Source organism: Zonotrichia albicollis, chromosome 29 (genome assembly GCF_047830755.1).
Source record: "Zonotrichia albicollis isolate bZonAlb1 chromosome 29, bZonAlb1.hap1, whole genome shotgun sequence".
NCBI classification, from domain to species: domain Eukaryota; kingdom Metazoa; phylum Chordata; class Aves; order Passeriformes; family Passerellidae; genus Zonotrichia; species Zonotrichia albicollis.
Genome location: NC_133847.1, coordinates 5,196,787 through 5,213,382, shown reverse-complemented (window position 1 = coordinate 5,213,382; position 16,596 = coordinate 5,196,787). Strand labels below are relative to the sequence as shown.

The 16,596-nt window shown below is 42.9% G+C and overlaps 2 protein-coding genes across 2 annotated transcripts; both read left to right on the top strand.

The window, feature by feature from the left end:
- Positions 1–178: 178 nt before the first annotated feature.
- On the top strand, positions 179–1,834 carry FAM32A (family with sequence similarity 32 member A). The gene is made up of 4 exons (XM_074528884.1): positions 179–334; positions 455–593; positions 678–731; positions 885–1,834. Exons 1-4 carry the CDS (start codon positions 258–260, stop codon positions 951–953), a joined length of 339 nt encoding a protein of 112 aa, XP_074384985.1. The 5' UTR covers positions 179–257; the 3' UTR covers positions 954–1,834.
- A 255-nt stretch (positions 1,835–2,089) lies between these two features.
- Positions 2,090–10,565, top strand: AP1M1 (adaptor related protein complex 1 subunit mu 1). Its single transcript, XM_005495206.4, has 12 exons — positions 2,090–2,246; positions 2,686–2,842; positions 3,220–3,287; positions 3,820–3,950; positions 4,086–4,233; positions 4,590–4,716; positions 5,383–5,525; positions 6,247–6,318; positions 6,581–6,739; positions 7,348–7,473; positions 7,680–7,755; positions 8,501–10,565. The coding sequence occupies exons 1-12, from the start codon at positions 2,205–2,207 to the stop codon at positions 8,521–8,523; spliced, it is 1,272 nt and encodes a 423-aa protein (XP_005495263.1). The 5' UTR covers positions 2,090–2,204; the 3' UTR covers positions 8,524–10,565.
- Positions 10,566–16,596: the final 6,031 nt, after the last annotated feature.

Below are 16,596 nucleotides of genomic sequence, written 5' to 3'. Positions count from 1 at the left end.
AGCCCCGGTTCCCCTCACGGAGGGGCCGGTTTCCCTCACGGAGGTGGCAAGGCGGCTCACGGCAGCCCCTGTTCCCCTCACGGAGGGGCCGGTTTCCCTCACGGAGGTGGCAAGGCGGCTCACGGCAGCCCCGGTTCCCCTCACAGCAGCCCCGGTTCCCCTCACGGAGCGGCCGGGCGGGGCTCGAGCGCGGCTCTCAGCCTCGGCCGCGCAGTTGCGGCGGTGCCGGCAGGGGGCGCGGGCGCGGCCGTTCCGCCATGGCGGATTACGAGGCGGTGCAGCGCGGCCCGCTGCGGCTGAAGGGCAGCGGCGGGGCCCTGGGGGCCGGTAAACGGTGAGGGAGACGGGGGGAACCGGGGGAGAACGGGGGGCGGTGAGGAGGGGCCGGGAGAACGGGGGGTGAGGAGGGGGCACACAGCCCCGGGGCTGAGCGCTGACCGGGCGCTCTCCGCAGGAAGAAGAAGAAGGCGAAGGACAAGGCCCAGATCCTGGAGCAGATCGTGAGCAGCAAGAAGCAGGAGGAGGAGAAGAAGCGCGGGCTGGACAAGCGGACCCCGGCGCAGGTGGCCTACGAGAAGATGCAGGAGAAGCGGGTAAGGCTTTAAAAACCCCCGTGAGCCCCGGGGTGAGGCCGCTGAGGGGGCTGCGAGTGACCGGCCCTTCTGTGTTTCCTACAGCAAATGGAGCGGATCCTGAAGAAAGCATCGAAAACCCACAAGCAGAGAGTGGAGGTGAGCAAAACCATCCCGAGCTCCTCAGGCCAGCGTGTTTATTGTTGGGCTGAAGGAGCTGTTCCGCCTTGTCAAACACAAGCCGGGACGCAGGGGAGGTTGTGGTTCAGCTTGGTAATGTCAGCACCCGTTTTTTGTCTCTTCCTCCCGCAGGACTTCAACAGGCACTTGGATACTCTGACTGAGCATTACGACATTCCCAAAGTCAGCTGGACTAAATGACCAGGCTGCTTTTCATGGCTCTGGAGCTGGAGTTGTGTTTTGTTTGTATCAAGCAGGGTTGCCATGTAAACCTGTCTTTTCTCCATATTGTCGAATACATCTTCTGAGCTTTTATGACTTTATACTGTCTTATTTTATAGACTTGTTTTTTAAAACCAAACACGCAGCAGTGTCTCCTCTGGGCTGAGGAGCTCTGGTTTATGTTGATGCAGAGGGCTGGTTTTTCTTAGTATTTATAGTGAGATTAAGGCCAAAACTAATTGCTGTGAGCCAGATGGAAAACATTCCTTTATTTCTTTGGTTCTAACAGTTCTCCCTCTTTGAGGTGAAGTGTCTGACAGGCTCACATTACTTAAGTTTCTCTATTATGTGAATTGTATAAGTACTATCTATCAAGTTCTGTCAGAGGCCACGCTGCAAAATGTGAACTATGTAAAATTGTTTTATGAAAGGATATTCCTTGATATTTGATCTTTGTATACTTTCAAGCCTAACCAGCAAGAAGGGAGGTTTAATCCATGGAATAGAGAGCAACCAACAAGCTCTGAGTGATGTCCAGGTTTTCATAGCTGATGTGCTGGATTTCTGGGATCCCACCGAGCATCCAGGCTTGTGCAACTCTGAAATAAATAATCAGCATGTCTGTCGAGTGTGTAATTACTGGCTTGCTGTGTACCGGGTGCTGAATCTGATTTTTGTGGAAAACAGTGTCATTTCTATCTTGAGTATCAACAGTATCATTTCTATCTTGAGTATCAACAGTATCATTTCTATCTTGGGTATCAATGGTATGGTATCATTTCCATCTTGAGCTCTCTCTGAGGGGTCTGCTGCAACTTGTAAATTCTATTTAATTTATTAAAACGCTGCTTTCATCCCTTTTTTTGGTGCTGATATACGCATGAAACGGGGAGTGTGGAGTTTGATTTTTACCCCTCTGAGGGATTGATATATATAATGATCGAACTCGTAAGGCGCCGCTTAAATCCGGATGAGGTTCCGAGCCCTGGTGCTCAGCGTGTGTCCGGGCCCCACCTCAGCCTGGGCGGGCCGGGACAGCCCCGGGGCCGTGTCAGCGCCACCGGGACAATCCCGAGGGAAAACACGCCGGGACTACTTAACGAAGCCGTTCCCTCATGGTGCCCTTCCGCCGCACGGCGCGGATCGCTGCGCGCAGCCGGGCGCGGCCGTGCCGTCACTTCCCGCGGAAGGGGAAGCGGAAGGCGGGCGGGACGCGGCCCGGCCGGGGCGATGTCGGCCAGCGCCGTCTATGTGCTGGACCTGAAGGGGAAGGTGAGGCCCGGAGCCGAGCGGGGGTTCTGCTGCCCCGGGAAGGCTGCGGGGGCTGCGGGGGTTCCGCTTCCCCCTGGGCGGGCACAGGGCAGTGTGGCCTGGAGCCCCTCGCCGGTAGGGCGAGGTGAGGCGGCATCCCCGGTAATTCATCTCTGCCGCTGTTGTAGCTGCTTTGCCTCAGAGCAGTTTGTTTTCCTCTCCTAAAATCGTTGTGAGAGTGCGAACAGGAACAGGGGAAGGATAAGTCTGGAAAACATGACTTTGCACTTAAATGCTGGTATTCGTTCTGATCGGCAAAGTATTTCAGCATTGTGTAAATGCAGTGAGTGAGGCTCGAGGGAAGCTGGATGATTTTACAGCGGCCTTTCACGCATTTTTGTGTCTTGCATGAGAACGTCTTTATGGAAGAGAAAAAAGGATTTGGTTGCTTTCTGTATAGGTTCTGATCTGTCGGAATTACCGTGGAGATGTGGACATGTCAGAGGTGGAACATTTTATGCCAATCCTTATGGAAAAGGAAGAAGAGGGGACGCTTTCTCCTATCCTAGCACATGGGGGAGTTCGTTTCATGTGGATTAAACACAACAACCTGTATCGTATCCTTTGTGCTGCACATGTGCTGACCATGCCAGAGACTGCTAATTTGGTTTTTTAATGTCAAAATGCAAGTTGGAGAATGGGTGAAGTGGTATAAAAAGCCTATATTCAGTAAAGTTGGTTATATTAATAAGGGCTTTTTGTGCTTTACATAGTGTAATATGCACCAGCAGCAAAAGGTCCAGAAAGTGTTTTAATTTTACTCTAATTAATGACTTCCTGAATGTTTATCTTCATATCTCCTTAGATCATATCTACTGTTAAGTAGTTAAAGCATAATTCCTCTAGACAACTCTATTTACCTAAAATTAGGCTTTTTAAAATGCACTTAATAAACTTTTTTTTAAAATGCACATTCCTGAACATTCTTCATCAGTTGTTGCAACTTCCAAGAAAAATGCTTGTGTATCACTGGTGTTTTCATTTTTATATAAAGTAGTTCAGGTGAGTATATTTCAAAAGCAACCTTTGTGTTCTGTCTAAATAGAAGTGCATAGAGCTTTCACATTTTTTAAGAACTTCAGTAATAGCATTTTTATTTTATATTTGATTGTTTTGTAGAACTATCTGATAAGGACACTGATATTTTGTAGCTGTGTAGGCAGAGGATGGGGCAGGTGCTGTAATGGTTGCACAAGAGCTGAGCACCTGCAGGAGATTGTGAATTGGTGCATGAACCAAACACAGGATCTGTATTTGGTTCATCTGTACCTGCTGAGAAAAATATTTTCTCCAGAATAAATATTTTTCATAATAGTTTCTTCTAGAATTCTCTGTATGTGTTTTAATTGTGGTGTTTTCTTGGGGCTGATCTGAGCAAAATGCTGTTTGGGCAGTATGGGGTTGGAACTTTACAAGATTATTATTTTAGATGTTTTAGATTATTATTTTCTTCTTAAGAAAGGTCATCTGCATGTGCTGTGCTGCCTCATTTAATGTCCTTCTTCTCCCTCTCCCTCCTCTTATTGCATTTCAGGTTTTTTCTGAATATTTCAAGGAGTTGGAAGAAGAGAGCATTAGGGATAATTTTGTTATTATTTATGAGTTGTTAGATGAGCTTATGGATTTTGGTTATCCACAAACCACTGATAGTAAAATTTTACAAGAGTAAGTATCACTCAACAGTAACAAAGGAGTGTTTTGACTCTTTTTTCATAGCAAACAAATGTTTCAATGTGTTCTAATGATCAAAAATATTAATTTTCTTTTCTTTTTCCATGCCATTTTTTTGGGATTGTGAAGGTACATCACTCAGGAAGGCCACAAACTTGAAACTGGAGCCCCACGCCCGCCTGCCACTGTTACAAATGCTGTTTCATGGAGATCAGAAGGGATAAAATACAGGAAAAATGAGGTGTTCCTGGATGTCATAGAGTCAGTTAACCTTTTGGTGGGTACTTTGCAGTTTAACTTTTGTGTGAGAATTGTAGTAGGAAGTGTTAGAAAGGGCTTTTTGTACAAAAACCTGCAATAGAAAGTCTGATTATGGATGGTGTGCTGTGGCACTCATAAGTTCCCCCAAGGAAATCCAGTACAAATAATGCTTTAATTGTGTGTATTGCTGATTTTTGGTGTGTCCTTTGATCCTCTGTCTGTGCTGCTTCACATCCCTGATTTAATTTACTCTACTGGATTAATTCCTCATAAGAAACGCATCCAGGAAATCCCAGGGCATGGGGATGGGGTGGGAGAGGTCACAAGATCCCCCATCAGAGATGTCTCACCTTCCTCTTCATCTTTGTTCAGGTCAGTGCCAACGGGAACGTGCTGCGGAGTGAGATCGTTGGATCCATTAAAATGAGAGTTTTCCTGTCAGGAATGCCAGAGCTGCGCCTTGGGCTGAATGACAAAGTTCTCTTTGATAACACAGGCCGTGAGTGTTGTCATCACAATCATCAGGTTCTGTCTGCAGTCTTGAGGTTTGGGATCACAGAATCTTGGAGGTTGGAAAAGCCCTCTAAAATCACAAGGTCCAACTGCTGAGCAGCATCACTGTTAGTGTTCAGCACTAAGCCATGTCCCCAGGGATTTGGACACTTCCAGGGCTGGTGACCCCACCAGTGCCCTGGGCAGCCTGTGCCAAGGCATGGCCATCCTTTCAGTGAAAAATATTTCCTAAAGTACAACCTAAACCTCCAGTGGCACAGCTTGAGGCCATTTCCTCTTGTGCTGTTCTGTGTTGCCTGGGAGCAGAGCCTGACCCCACCTGGCTCCATCCTCCTGTCAGGGAGTTGTGGAGAGTGAGAAGGCTCCATGAACCTCCTTTGCTCCAGGCTGAGTCCCCCCAGCTCCCTCAGCTGCTCTTTGTGCTCCAGCCCCTTCCCCAGCTCCGTTTCCTTTTCTGGACACACTCCAGCCCCTCAATGCTGTCCTTGTTTTGAGGGGTCCAAAACTGATCTCAGGGTTTGAGGAACCTCAGCAGTGCCCAGCACTGCCCTGATCCTGGAAATTGGCTAAAAGGAAAGAATGTCAGCAGGCAGCAGCTGTGCTCTGCTGAGATTTGAGCCATGGTTTGTGTGACCTGTGTGTTTTCTGCTAGGTGGGAAGAGTAAATCAGTAGAACTGGAAGATGTGAAGTTCCACCAGTGCGTTCGTCTCTCTCGCTTCGAGAACGACCGGACAATCTCGTTCATCCCCCCCGATGGGGAGTTTGAGCTCATGTCCTATCGCCTCAACACCCACGTGAGTCTGGAGCTCTGCCTGTTTAAAATGAGAATGGTTTAGATTGTAGCCACAACAGCTTTCCCTTCTTTTTTTTTCTCCTAAACCATGGGTTTTTGAGTCAACTGTTAATAGCAAAACTTGGTGCTCACTCCTTCTGGAGGAAGAAGGAAGTTTAGATTTCACTTAGCAATAAATCTCTGTATTTTCAACTGCTGTTGAAACTGTTTTTGAGATACTATGTTTTTAATCTAACTACATAATATCAGTATAACAATTAATTGTGCTTGTTAACAACAGTATTTATGGCACTTAGTTTTATTGGGGTATGCCAGCCATGGTGATAAAGAAAAGTCAAAAAAATTCAATCTAGAGAAGGTCTATAGCAAAGAAGTAGTTCAGTCCCCATTTAAATATTTATATAAATATAAATACTTATATATTTACAAATATTTATAAAATATTTATAAAAATATTTTATAAAACTATAAAATATTTTCTGATGCAATTGTTTGTTATTAGGGATTAATCTGAGACATACATTTTAAACCTATAATTCTTGTACATTTGCTCATTGATACATCAGTGCTTGCTCATTTGTATAATTATTTCTTAAAAACCACAATTCTGTCATTTTGAATACCCCAGGCTGCATTTTCTGTGTGGTTCACATACTGAGTGTAGCTTTCAGGGAAAGCAACATTTTAAATCTCAGAGCTGTGCTGTTTTTTTCCACCACCAGGTAAAGCCCCTGATCTGGATTGAATCTGTGATTGAGAAACATTCCCACAGCCGCATCGAGTACATGATCAAGGTCAGACATCCTTAAATAATTATGGCTCATTTTAGTCTTCTTTTGTTTGTTTTCAAAGCTTGTACATTTTTGTACAAGTATTCAGCATTTCTGTGGGACTTAGACACCTTTGAAGACTTCATTTGTCAGTTATGATCTCAGTTCCAGTTCTGGTTCTCAGCATGCAGGTTGGGGTGGAGGGGAGCTGGGTGTCTCTCAGCTCTCTGAGCTCACCAGCATCATGGAAATACTTAAACTCTGCTTTTCTGCTTGATTGTTTTAGGCAAAAAGTCAATTTAAGCGTAGATCAACTGCCAACAATGTGGAGATTCACATCCCAGTTCCAAATGATGCAGACTCGCCAAAGTTTAAAACCACTGTTGGAAGTGTCAAATGGGTTCCAGAGAACAGTGAAATTGTCTGGTCCATTAAATCTTTCCCAGTAAGTGTTGTTTTTTACTCTTACCACCAAAGAGTGTAATAATGACTTAACACTGATATTCCATTCACATTTAAACTCTGCCTAAAGGAAATCCTGTTGGTATCAGACAAGTAGCAGTGAACTCTTCCTCTTTTTTCATGGATGAAAGATTGAAATTTGCTAATAGATGTTGTTTATATTTGTTTCAGTTGGATATTTTTTCAGAGCCTGGGCAGAGAGCAGATTTTTGAGTGATGTCTCTGGGTGGTGTAATCCTTGGCCTGGCTTTAGCAGCAGCTGTTTGAGTTTTGTCAGGCTCTGCTTCTTGGGTGGTTCCATGAACATGAGCTCTGTCCACTGCTAATGGTGTGATACTGCAGCTGTGTGTCACTATTTAATCTCAATTTCTGAGTATGAGGCTGGAAGAAAATGAATTATGCCTCAGGCTGGATCTGCATTTTAAAAAAAAAATAATTTAAAAAATAAAAATACATGTCACTTTGAAGCCCTGGAGAAGAGCTGGAATGAATAGTGGAGTTCAGCAGTTTGACATTAAGAAAATTACTTGTATCGTTGCAAGTTTTTTATTTTTTGTTTTAAGAAAAAAAACAATTGTCTCTTTTGGATAGGGTGGAAAAGAATACCTGATGAGAGCTCACTTTGGACTTCCAAGTGTTGAAGCTGAAGACAAGGAAGGCAAACCTCCCATCAGTGTAAAGTTTGAGATTCCCTATTTCACCACTTCAGGAATCCAGGTCAGTGATTGAAAACAGAAATGCAGATAAATTCACATGCTGGGCTCTAACACACGAGGTGTTTCTCATCTTGATGATTCCTGTTCAGTTTTATCCACCAGAAAATTTTTACCCATAAAAGGGTTGGGGATTTTTGCTTTTCTTTTTTGCTAAATGCTGCTTTGTCAGCATGGGAGGCTTTATATCTCACAGATCTTTTTTTGCAGGTTCGTTACTTAAAGATAATTGAGAAGAGTGGCTACCAGGCTCTGCCCTGGGTGAGGTACATCACCCAGAATGGAGGTGAGAGGAGGGGAATATTTTGTTTCTCCAGAATTCACCTACATAGTGAATTTTTGAATATGAAACTATCTGGTTTAGATACACAGTAAATTAAACCACACTGTTTCTTTTCTAATCCCTTTTCATGTGTTAATCAAAGACCCATTGGGGTAGAGTGGTAATGCTGTTCAAGGATTTTCTAATTGAGCTGGAATTTGGGAAATTTAAAAACAAACACATAATTAGCAGTGTGCTCACACACACATATCATTCTGCCAGCTTTAAAATGTGTAAGACACTGTCTAGTAAAAAGTACTTGATTTTTAGCAAGCAAAAATGGTGGGGTTTGGTTTTGTTGGGGTTTTTATTTTATAGAATTGTTGAATCCCAGACTGGTTTGGGTGGGAAGGGACCTTAAAGCTCATCTTGTTCCAGCCCTGCCATGGCAGGGTCACCTCCCACTGTCCCAGGTGCTCCCAGCCCTGCCCAGCCTGGCCTTGGGCATTCCAGGGGCAGCCCCAGCTGTGAGGCAGAATTGCAGATATGAGAAACAATTTATTCCTCATATCCCATCTAACCCTTCCCTCTTTCCCTTGAAGGCTATTCCCCCCTCAGTGTTTTATTGATATTTACATCTTCTTTTATTAATATACATTAAACAAGAAGATATTTTATCATTTATCCCACCTTGCTGCTCTGCTTTAGTCCTTTGAATGAGACAAATCACTAAAATTGGATTTTTGTTGGTTTTTTTTCCCTTTTACAGACTACCAGCTTCGAACACAGTAAAACACCTCACAGGCACCACAGACAAGAAACCTCCAGGCCTAAAATTCATGTGCAGAAACTCCTGTGGTCCTGAGAGCTGTGAATGTTGTTGCCAAGGGTCTCGTTTCTGCAATCTTGGATTGACAGAAGAAAGATTGGAAATTTATTGATTTCAATAATGTGTTTGAGCTTTTGAACCATTAGTATTGATTGTGTGAATATTTATTTCATTCTTAGAACATGCTGATCTTGCTGCTAAATGCTAATTACATTAGGAGTAGCAGTTACATTGAGGAGCCAGGAATCCAGAATGAACCTTGGGAATGTCTTGTTGATGCCTTGTCAGTCACAGTTGCAGAGTTTCTAATATTTGTATTTTAGAATCCCTAAAGACATTGGCAGCATTATGCTACAAATTAGGGAGATGATTGTGCAATTAAATGACTGCTGAACACTTCATTGTATTTAGCCCAAGGTATTTTTTTTTTTTTTTTCTGGGCATTTGGGTGCCTTAACTCATTCATAGCTCTGTTAACTTAAAAAAAAATGGCAGAACATGAGTTGAAATTATCTGAAGTCAAAAAAAACCCCTTTTTTTCCATGGTTTCAAAGGAATTAATCTGAGAGAACAGCTTCAAGTGAAAGGTTTGGAAACAAAAATAGGGGTTTGTTAAAGACTAAGGTAACTGAGAACAGGAGTAAATGCCTGTGGGAGAGTCTGGAAGCAGAATTGCTGCCTGCAGTCAGCAAAATGCAGCTGAAAGAATTCCAACCTTGTGACACCCCAGGGCCTGCAAACCCTCTGCCAACTGACCAGTATTTGCTTTTTCCAATTCCTGTTCATCAAACAAGTTCCCAATTGTCAGATGTAGGCACAAAGCCTTAGATTAGGTATTAAAAGACCAAAACCCTTCTAGAGGTAATGTGATTTGGTAGGAAGATTGGGTGTTAGTGATTATTTTTCCAATTAATAGTAATATACTCCAAGCTCTTCCTGGAAGTTACTGTATAAGAAGAGGCCGACAAAAATCCAGTTGCCATCTTTCTTCCAGCTTGCCTTTTGTGTTAATTTAGGGCAAACACTTCCCCTTTTTTGCTATAGTTTGCTAGAATTGTTTAACTTCATTTGCCCTAAGGAGAGATGTTTTCTTTCTCAGTCTTTTCCGTTTGTAAGCAGATATTACTGTATCTTCCTGGCAGAATGAATAACAGTTTGCAATGTTATTCTTCAAGGTATTATTTTTTTTTTACATGCCATTTCATTTTTTTTTCTCAGAAGCTACAATTGGCATGGGTGTACATAGTTATTTTGGGTTTTGGTGAGGTTTTTTTGTTTTTCAGGATAATTGTGACGGTTATCAGTATTTTCTTTACACAACTTTTAGGCTGTTTTAGCTTGAATTTAGTACTCCTGAGAGGTGCTAAACTTACACCATCCAAATCTAAATATCTATGTCTGCAGATGTGATGTGATAATACACTATGTGCAAAATTCTCCACTGGTGGGAGAGTCCAGGAGTGTCCACAGAGAGTGAGAAGGTATTTCAGTCACTGAATCCTTGGAGACTGTACATAGCTACACCTGGGTGTAAATTAGCCAAAAATCAGCTCAACTCCCCCCAGGCTGTGCCATCACAGAAGATTTGCCTCAGGAAATCTCATGTCTGATGGTTTTTGGCAACCCTGGGTGTGCACAGGTGTATTCTGACTCTGTTTGTCACCCAAAAAAAAGCTTGATGTTGAAACAGAATCATCTTCTTCAAGATTTCAGTTCCACTACTCATTTTCATTTGAATAATTAAGCTTATGACTGGACTAAACCTTTTTATATTAAAACTGTAACTGGTTTTGACAAATCACTTTCTGCTGACTTTATTTTTCCAAGTGTTTGCTCTAATTATGCCTGTAAAATGTGACTCTCCATCTTTGTTTTCCTCTTGGAGTTTGGATCTTGTGGACCAGAACCATGTTTTCTCCTGTTTTGTTGCAGTTTGACTGTTTTGATGATGGGGCATCAGCCATGCTTGTCCAGAAGGTAATAAAGGCAGAAAGTCCTCTTTGAATCAGTTGTATTTTGCCTGATTCTTTTTCAGTTTGATGTCAGAGTATGCTCAGCTCTTACAATGTGAGGCCTGGAAAAGTGGAACAGAACTTTATAAAAGCAGGAAGTGCTGATATTCCTGATTCAAAAATAAATTAAAAAATCACTTTTCTATTCTCAGCAAAATCCACCCATGCACCATAAAATTGGTACTCAGAAATCAAAACTCCCCTCCTCCTTTTCATCCACTCGTTGTTACAATGTGGGTGCACAGGCACAAAGACAAAACCAAGGGGTGTTATTCCAGCCCTTGATCTCCTACAAGGAGGGCAGGTTTGGGTGGGACACTGAGAAGAAACTTCCCTTGAAGTTTCTGGAGCAGCCTGGGACAGTGGAAGGTCCCATTTAGAATGAGATGTGCTGTAATATCTTCCAACACAAACTACCCTGTGATCCCATGAGGAATTATTTCCCCACAAGTTTTGTTCTTAGACTGCTAAATCTTTATCTCGCTGAACTTCATTCTCTGCTTAATGTGGTGAAATGGAAATATCTCGGTTTGCCACCGTGTTATAGGTAAGTGCCTAATACAAAAGACTTTTAAAAGACAATTTGCATGTTTGAGGTGCCTAATCTGTATTTTCTGCTCGCTGTGGTTTCAGAGCTGTGTTGCAGTGGAAACCTTCCCTGTCCCTCCCCAGACACAGACGGGTCACTTTGTCACTTTGCACCATTTAATTACCCTTGATTCGATAATTGTCTCTCCAGGTGCGTCAGCGGCGCTCCCTGTCCTGCAGTTTTATTTCCTGTGCTGGTGTGTGTGGAGCTGAATGAGCTGAATGCCATCACTCTGTGCCACTGTCCCTGCCGGCAGGTGGCATTCCGAGCCCGCTGCTCCCAGTACAAACCAGTAAGAGCCGTGAGCGAGAACGCTCTGTACCCAACGAGCCTTGATTTCGGCAGCCACGGCTATTTTAGTGACTCGGAGTGCATTAACAACCACCCAAAACATGTAATTAAATTATTTTTTTAGCCTTATGCAGTGTGATTTTTTTTTTTTTTTTTGGAGTTGAGCAACTTCGCCATTTAGCTGGATAGTTTTAAATTCTTATTTCTTGCTTTTTTTCTCTCATGTGGCTGATTGTGGTACTCCTGCCAAGTGCAGGTGCCAGGGAAGGGAGGCCCCGGTGCAGCACCACAGGAGCAGCTACTCGGGGTTGTGCACTGGTGCTGGCATTGCCAGGGCACAAATTAAACCTCAGCTCGTGGTCTGAAAGCTCCCATGTGATATAATATTAAAAAATAAGAGGACTTTTTCACCCTCACACTCGATTAGCTCTAGAGAAAACTGGTTTTGTCTCAATAAATTAAGCCAGAACCTATGTCCCAATCAAGTAAAATCCCTCAGAAAAGTTTCATTCCGCCTTGGTCTTCCAGCTGAAAAGTCTTCTGTTATGTTTTTTAAGGTTTTCCTACTTTTCCATCCCCCTTGGCAGCTTTTTCTGCTGGAATACTCTTTGGACTGCTTATATTTGCTTCCCAATTCTAGTCTGAGCTGGTTTTGCCTATAAAACATCCTTACACAAAAAGAGAGATCATGAGACTTTATCTGGAGTGGATTTGCCTCTGGTTAGGAGATTGCACCTGTTTATTTCTGACTTTATTCTGTGAAAATAAAAAGGCTAAACCTTGGCACCTCTGTCTTTATCTTGTGCCAAAGGCAGTGTTGCAATATGTTCAGAGCTTTTTTTTCCCCTCTGTGGTTGACACCCACTGCTGTTTGTAATTTCAGCAGCCCTGGCATGGCGAGGGTTGATGGCCCTGCAGAAAACAGCGTGAGAGAGCAAAATTAAGGGACAATATGAATAATCTTAATTGCCACGGTAATTAACTATACAACTATGTTATTTACCCTACAGGAGAAGTCAAAACGTAAACAAACAATTGTAAAACTTTTTTTTCCGTGGCATTCAATGTGATTTCTAAGTCATGCCCTCCCTGCACACAGATAAAACTTGTTTCTCCTGTAGTTACAGCACGTTGTCTTGACTCAGCATTTGTTAAAGCACAGTTCCAGCTCACTGCAGGCAGATGCAGGAGATTCCCTTGTGTAGCTACTCCTCATTAGGGAATTAGTGAAAACTTTGGGAGCTCCAGCACAGGAAGGACACAGACCTGCTGGGAAAAGTCCAGAGGCCTCCAAAGATGATCAGAGGGATGAGGAAAAGCTGGGAGAATCCCAATTCCAAATCTTTGGGGTGACCTAACTGTGACATCCCAGTACCTGACAGGAGCCCACAAGGAAGGTGGAAAGAAACTCTTCACAAGGAGTGACAGGAGAAGGGGGAATGGCATCACACTGACAGAGAGAGGGTTTAGATTGGGTATTGGGAAAAAAAAAGGTTTTGAGGGTGGTGAGGCCCTGGCACAGGTTGTCCAGAGAATCTGTGGGAAGACCAGGTTTGATGGGGCTTGGAGGAACCTGGTCCAGTGGAAGGTGTCCCAGCCCATGGGTTTTGAGGTCCTTTTAAATTTCCTGCATTGTGACTGTGACCTGCCCGGCTTTGGCAGCGTGGGAGCTGTGTGGGGATCGAGGTGAGGATCAGCAGTGCCATCACTGCTCTGGGCAGCCCCACACCTGGCTCTGTTCCTTCACACCAGCTCCCAAAGAGAAAGAGGAAGGGATTGTTTTAGAGATAGGAGTTACAGCTGAACTCGGGTCTGTGTTTGTTCTCCTGAAAATGAAGCAGTGCTGTTTTATCAGGGTGTGTTCTGGACTAAGTTCCCAAGAATTGGTGCAACCATCTGAAACTGGGACCTTCCACAGCCCTGCAACATCCAAGCAAGATTAAATCCACTTTTCCCACTCCAGCTGTTCTGCTGCTCTGCTATTGTTGACAAACTCATTAAACCAGAGGATTTGGATAATTCTGAGTTTAACATCAGAATTTGTGCCCAGCTTATAACTCTTCTCTCTTCTCTTCTCTTCTCTTCTCTTCTCTTCTCTTCTCTTCTCTTCTCTTCTCTTCTCTTCTCTTCTCTTCTCTTCTCTTCTCTTCTCTTCTCTTCTCTTCTCTTCTCTTCTCTTCTCTTCTCTTCTCTTCTCTTCTCATTCCCCTCCACACTGCATCTCTTCATGTCCATCAGCTCTTAAGTCCTGCCCTGACAGCTGCAGCATTGCATCAATGAAACTTCATTTTGCTGTAGGTGGAATCACTCTGAGCTGCTCCCAACAAACTGTGGGCTAGATCACGGAGCCTCCAAGTTTGTTTGTGGGCTGATGGTCAAATAAATAAACAGAAACAGGCCTGAATCAAATGATCAGCAACGTGAGGAACAAGACGCTCCTAGAGTCAGCATGCTGGGCTCCAGCCCGTCCTGGAGAAAGTTTTGTAGGCTTAGTTCAAATCTTGGCCGTGGATTTGTACCTTGGATCAAAGTTTTGTTGCAGGCCCTTCTCCAATATAAAGCAAAGAAACATAAAACAACAAATATCCAGTGAAATCCAAACACAATCTGCTCTATGTTATGCTACAAAAATGAATGAACTCTGCCTCCCACCCACTCCCACTGTGACTTGCTGTGAATAAGCACCACTCAAAGGAAACCACTGCAAGGAGTTCTGCTTCTTTCCAGCAGGAATAACAATGGGGCAGGGAAGAATGCTGACTGGCTTTGCCTCTGCTATTCCAGTTGGGCAGGTGTAGGTGAAGAGCAGTGGGGTGTTAAAAACACCACTGAAAGGACTCACTCTTCACACTGGACTGAAGCTCAAATATTCAATATATGGGCTTTATATTAAATATTAATTTATTCCTTTTATTTTTATATTAAAAATATATGTATATGTTATTATTTATATATAATTTTTTATTATACATAATTACAATTTTTATATAATTTATTGTTATACATATAATAATTTTATTATGCATAATTATATATCTTCTATATTTATATATATTTATTTTATTTTTATATTTTATTATATTATGATAAGGCTTTACTTTTTTTTCTATTAAAAGGAATTTTTTTTCTATTAAGTTAGGAAAAGCCCTTTTCCATCCTTCTCAAGGAATGTCCTACACCTCATCTGAAAATTTCTTAGACCCTCTGAGGCAGCATGGTGGTTGCACCCCAGATTTTGAGAGATAGAAGAATATCTAGGGAAATCAGGCACATAGGAGAAATCCATCCATTTGTTATTTATGGATTTTCAAGCCACTGATGCACCTGCTGGATTTTAGGGAAGGCTTTGCAGAGTGATTCTTCATGGGCACACTGGATTGCACTGATGAGAGCTGGGTGCTGCTCCAAATCAGAAAAAGGGCAAATCACGATCTGGGCTTTTTCATTTTAAGTAGTTAAAGAGGTCACAGAAGCTGCTGGCTCCTCCTCAGCAGAGAATGAAGAATTCAACTATCCCACCAAGCTCAGAAGCAAGCAGGGGCACGGGGTTTCCTGTAGCATCAAGATTTAGGGGGGTTTTACATAAACTGTGGCAAATATCTGTTGGATGGTGGGTGTAGGAGATCTCAAATGTGGGTTAGAATCAGCCAAGTTATGGAGAGGTAATACAGCACCCCAATTCAGGTGTGGTTTTATATTTTCTTAAAACTCCTGGACTGGTGCTCCAAGCTGTGCCTGTCACTGCTGCTGTCTGGCCAAGGAAATGGGACAAAACTGCACAGACACGGAGGGTTTGAAGAAATTTCAGTATAGAAGTTAAAGGGAAAAGCTTGAGGGGAAGGATAATGAAGGAGGATTGTTCAGAAATGCTGACATTATAAACAAACGAAATCTGCTTTTTCATCTTCAAACACAAAAAAAAAGCAGCCTATAAAGTTGAAAAGGAGCACGTTTTAAATGGACAAAAAAAAAATATTATTAGCGCAGAATTCCACCTTTGCCACTGTATTTGTTTAGAAAAGGACTTATCAGTCCAGCACTGCCCTGCATCAGAGGTAGGAACCTGTTGCTCCTTGAGCTGAGCTCTCCTCTGTGTTTCAGCCACCTCTAATTACTCCCTGCCCAATAACGAGCTGCGGAACAAGCGTTTATTTTCTTGCTTGCTTATTTATTCAAACAAAAGCACAAGAGGAGAGGCTTCTGCGTGTGGTGGACTCTCTACAATTGTTCGAGTTTCCAAGAGGTCACAAGGGTGCCAGATAACATTAGCAGCTAAGTGCTGTGTTGTCCTGTTGTGTTATCAACAGGAAACATCTTTACCAGCACAGGAACTGCAGCTTTGTAATTGGCCTGGTGCAAGAACATGACAGTATTTTCTCATCCTATCAGGACTCGGATATTTTGGGAAGTGGTATATAAAGCTTGCAGCACACAGTGTCTCTTGGACATTAGGAACAGGTTCGTGGCAGAAATCAGTGTGCTTTGCTATTTTAGTAGTTGCTATAGTTGCAGCATGAATTTTCTTGCCCCTGCGTGGTTCAGGATGGTATTTCATTACAGTCCATATGTGTATTTTTATTATTTGAGTGCAGATGGACATGTTTAAAGGAATTAATGTGGTGATATAAGCCTTGTAAAGAAGCCTTTAGCATATAAACAACAAATCCATAAATCATATCAATGCAGGCCGTGTTTAGCTTTCATTAAATACTCATAGACTTCTATGGTGCAAGATTGAGCTCTATCCAAGCAAATTTCAGATTCACTGGATGATAAAATGTTATATTTGGGCTCTGAAATGAGCAGCGTTCTGCATGATCCATGTGTTGAACAGAACAGCCCTTCTGCCTCACACAGTTAATGGCAAAAAAAGTGCAGTAACATCTATAACTAGTGTTAGATCAGAGCAAATAGTGCTTCAATGGAGCTGTAAAGAGCTCTTTTGGAAGGGGGCCAATATTGCAATTAATATTCTGTATGGAATTACACCACTTGTTGATTATAGCAAGCCTCCCTTGGCCCATTTGATAAAGCTGGAGTGGCTTTTTCCACAGCTGTTGTCACTGTTTTCATCCAAAGTAGTTGTAACCACCAGGAAGGAAAAACTACAACACCGAACACACAGCCTGAGGATTGCCCAAATT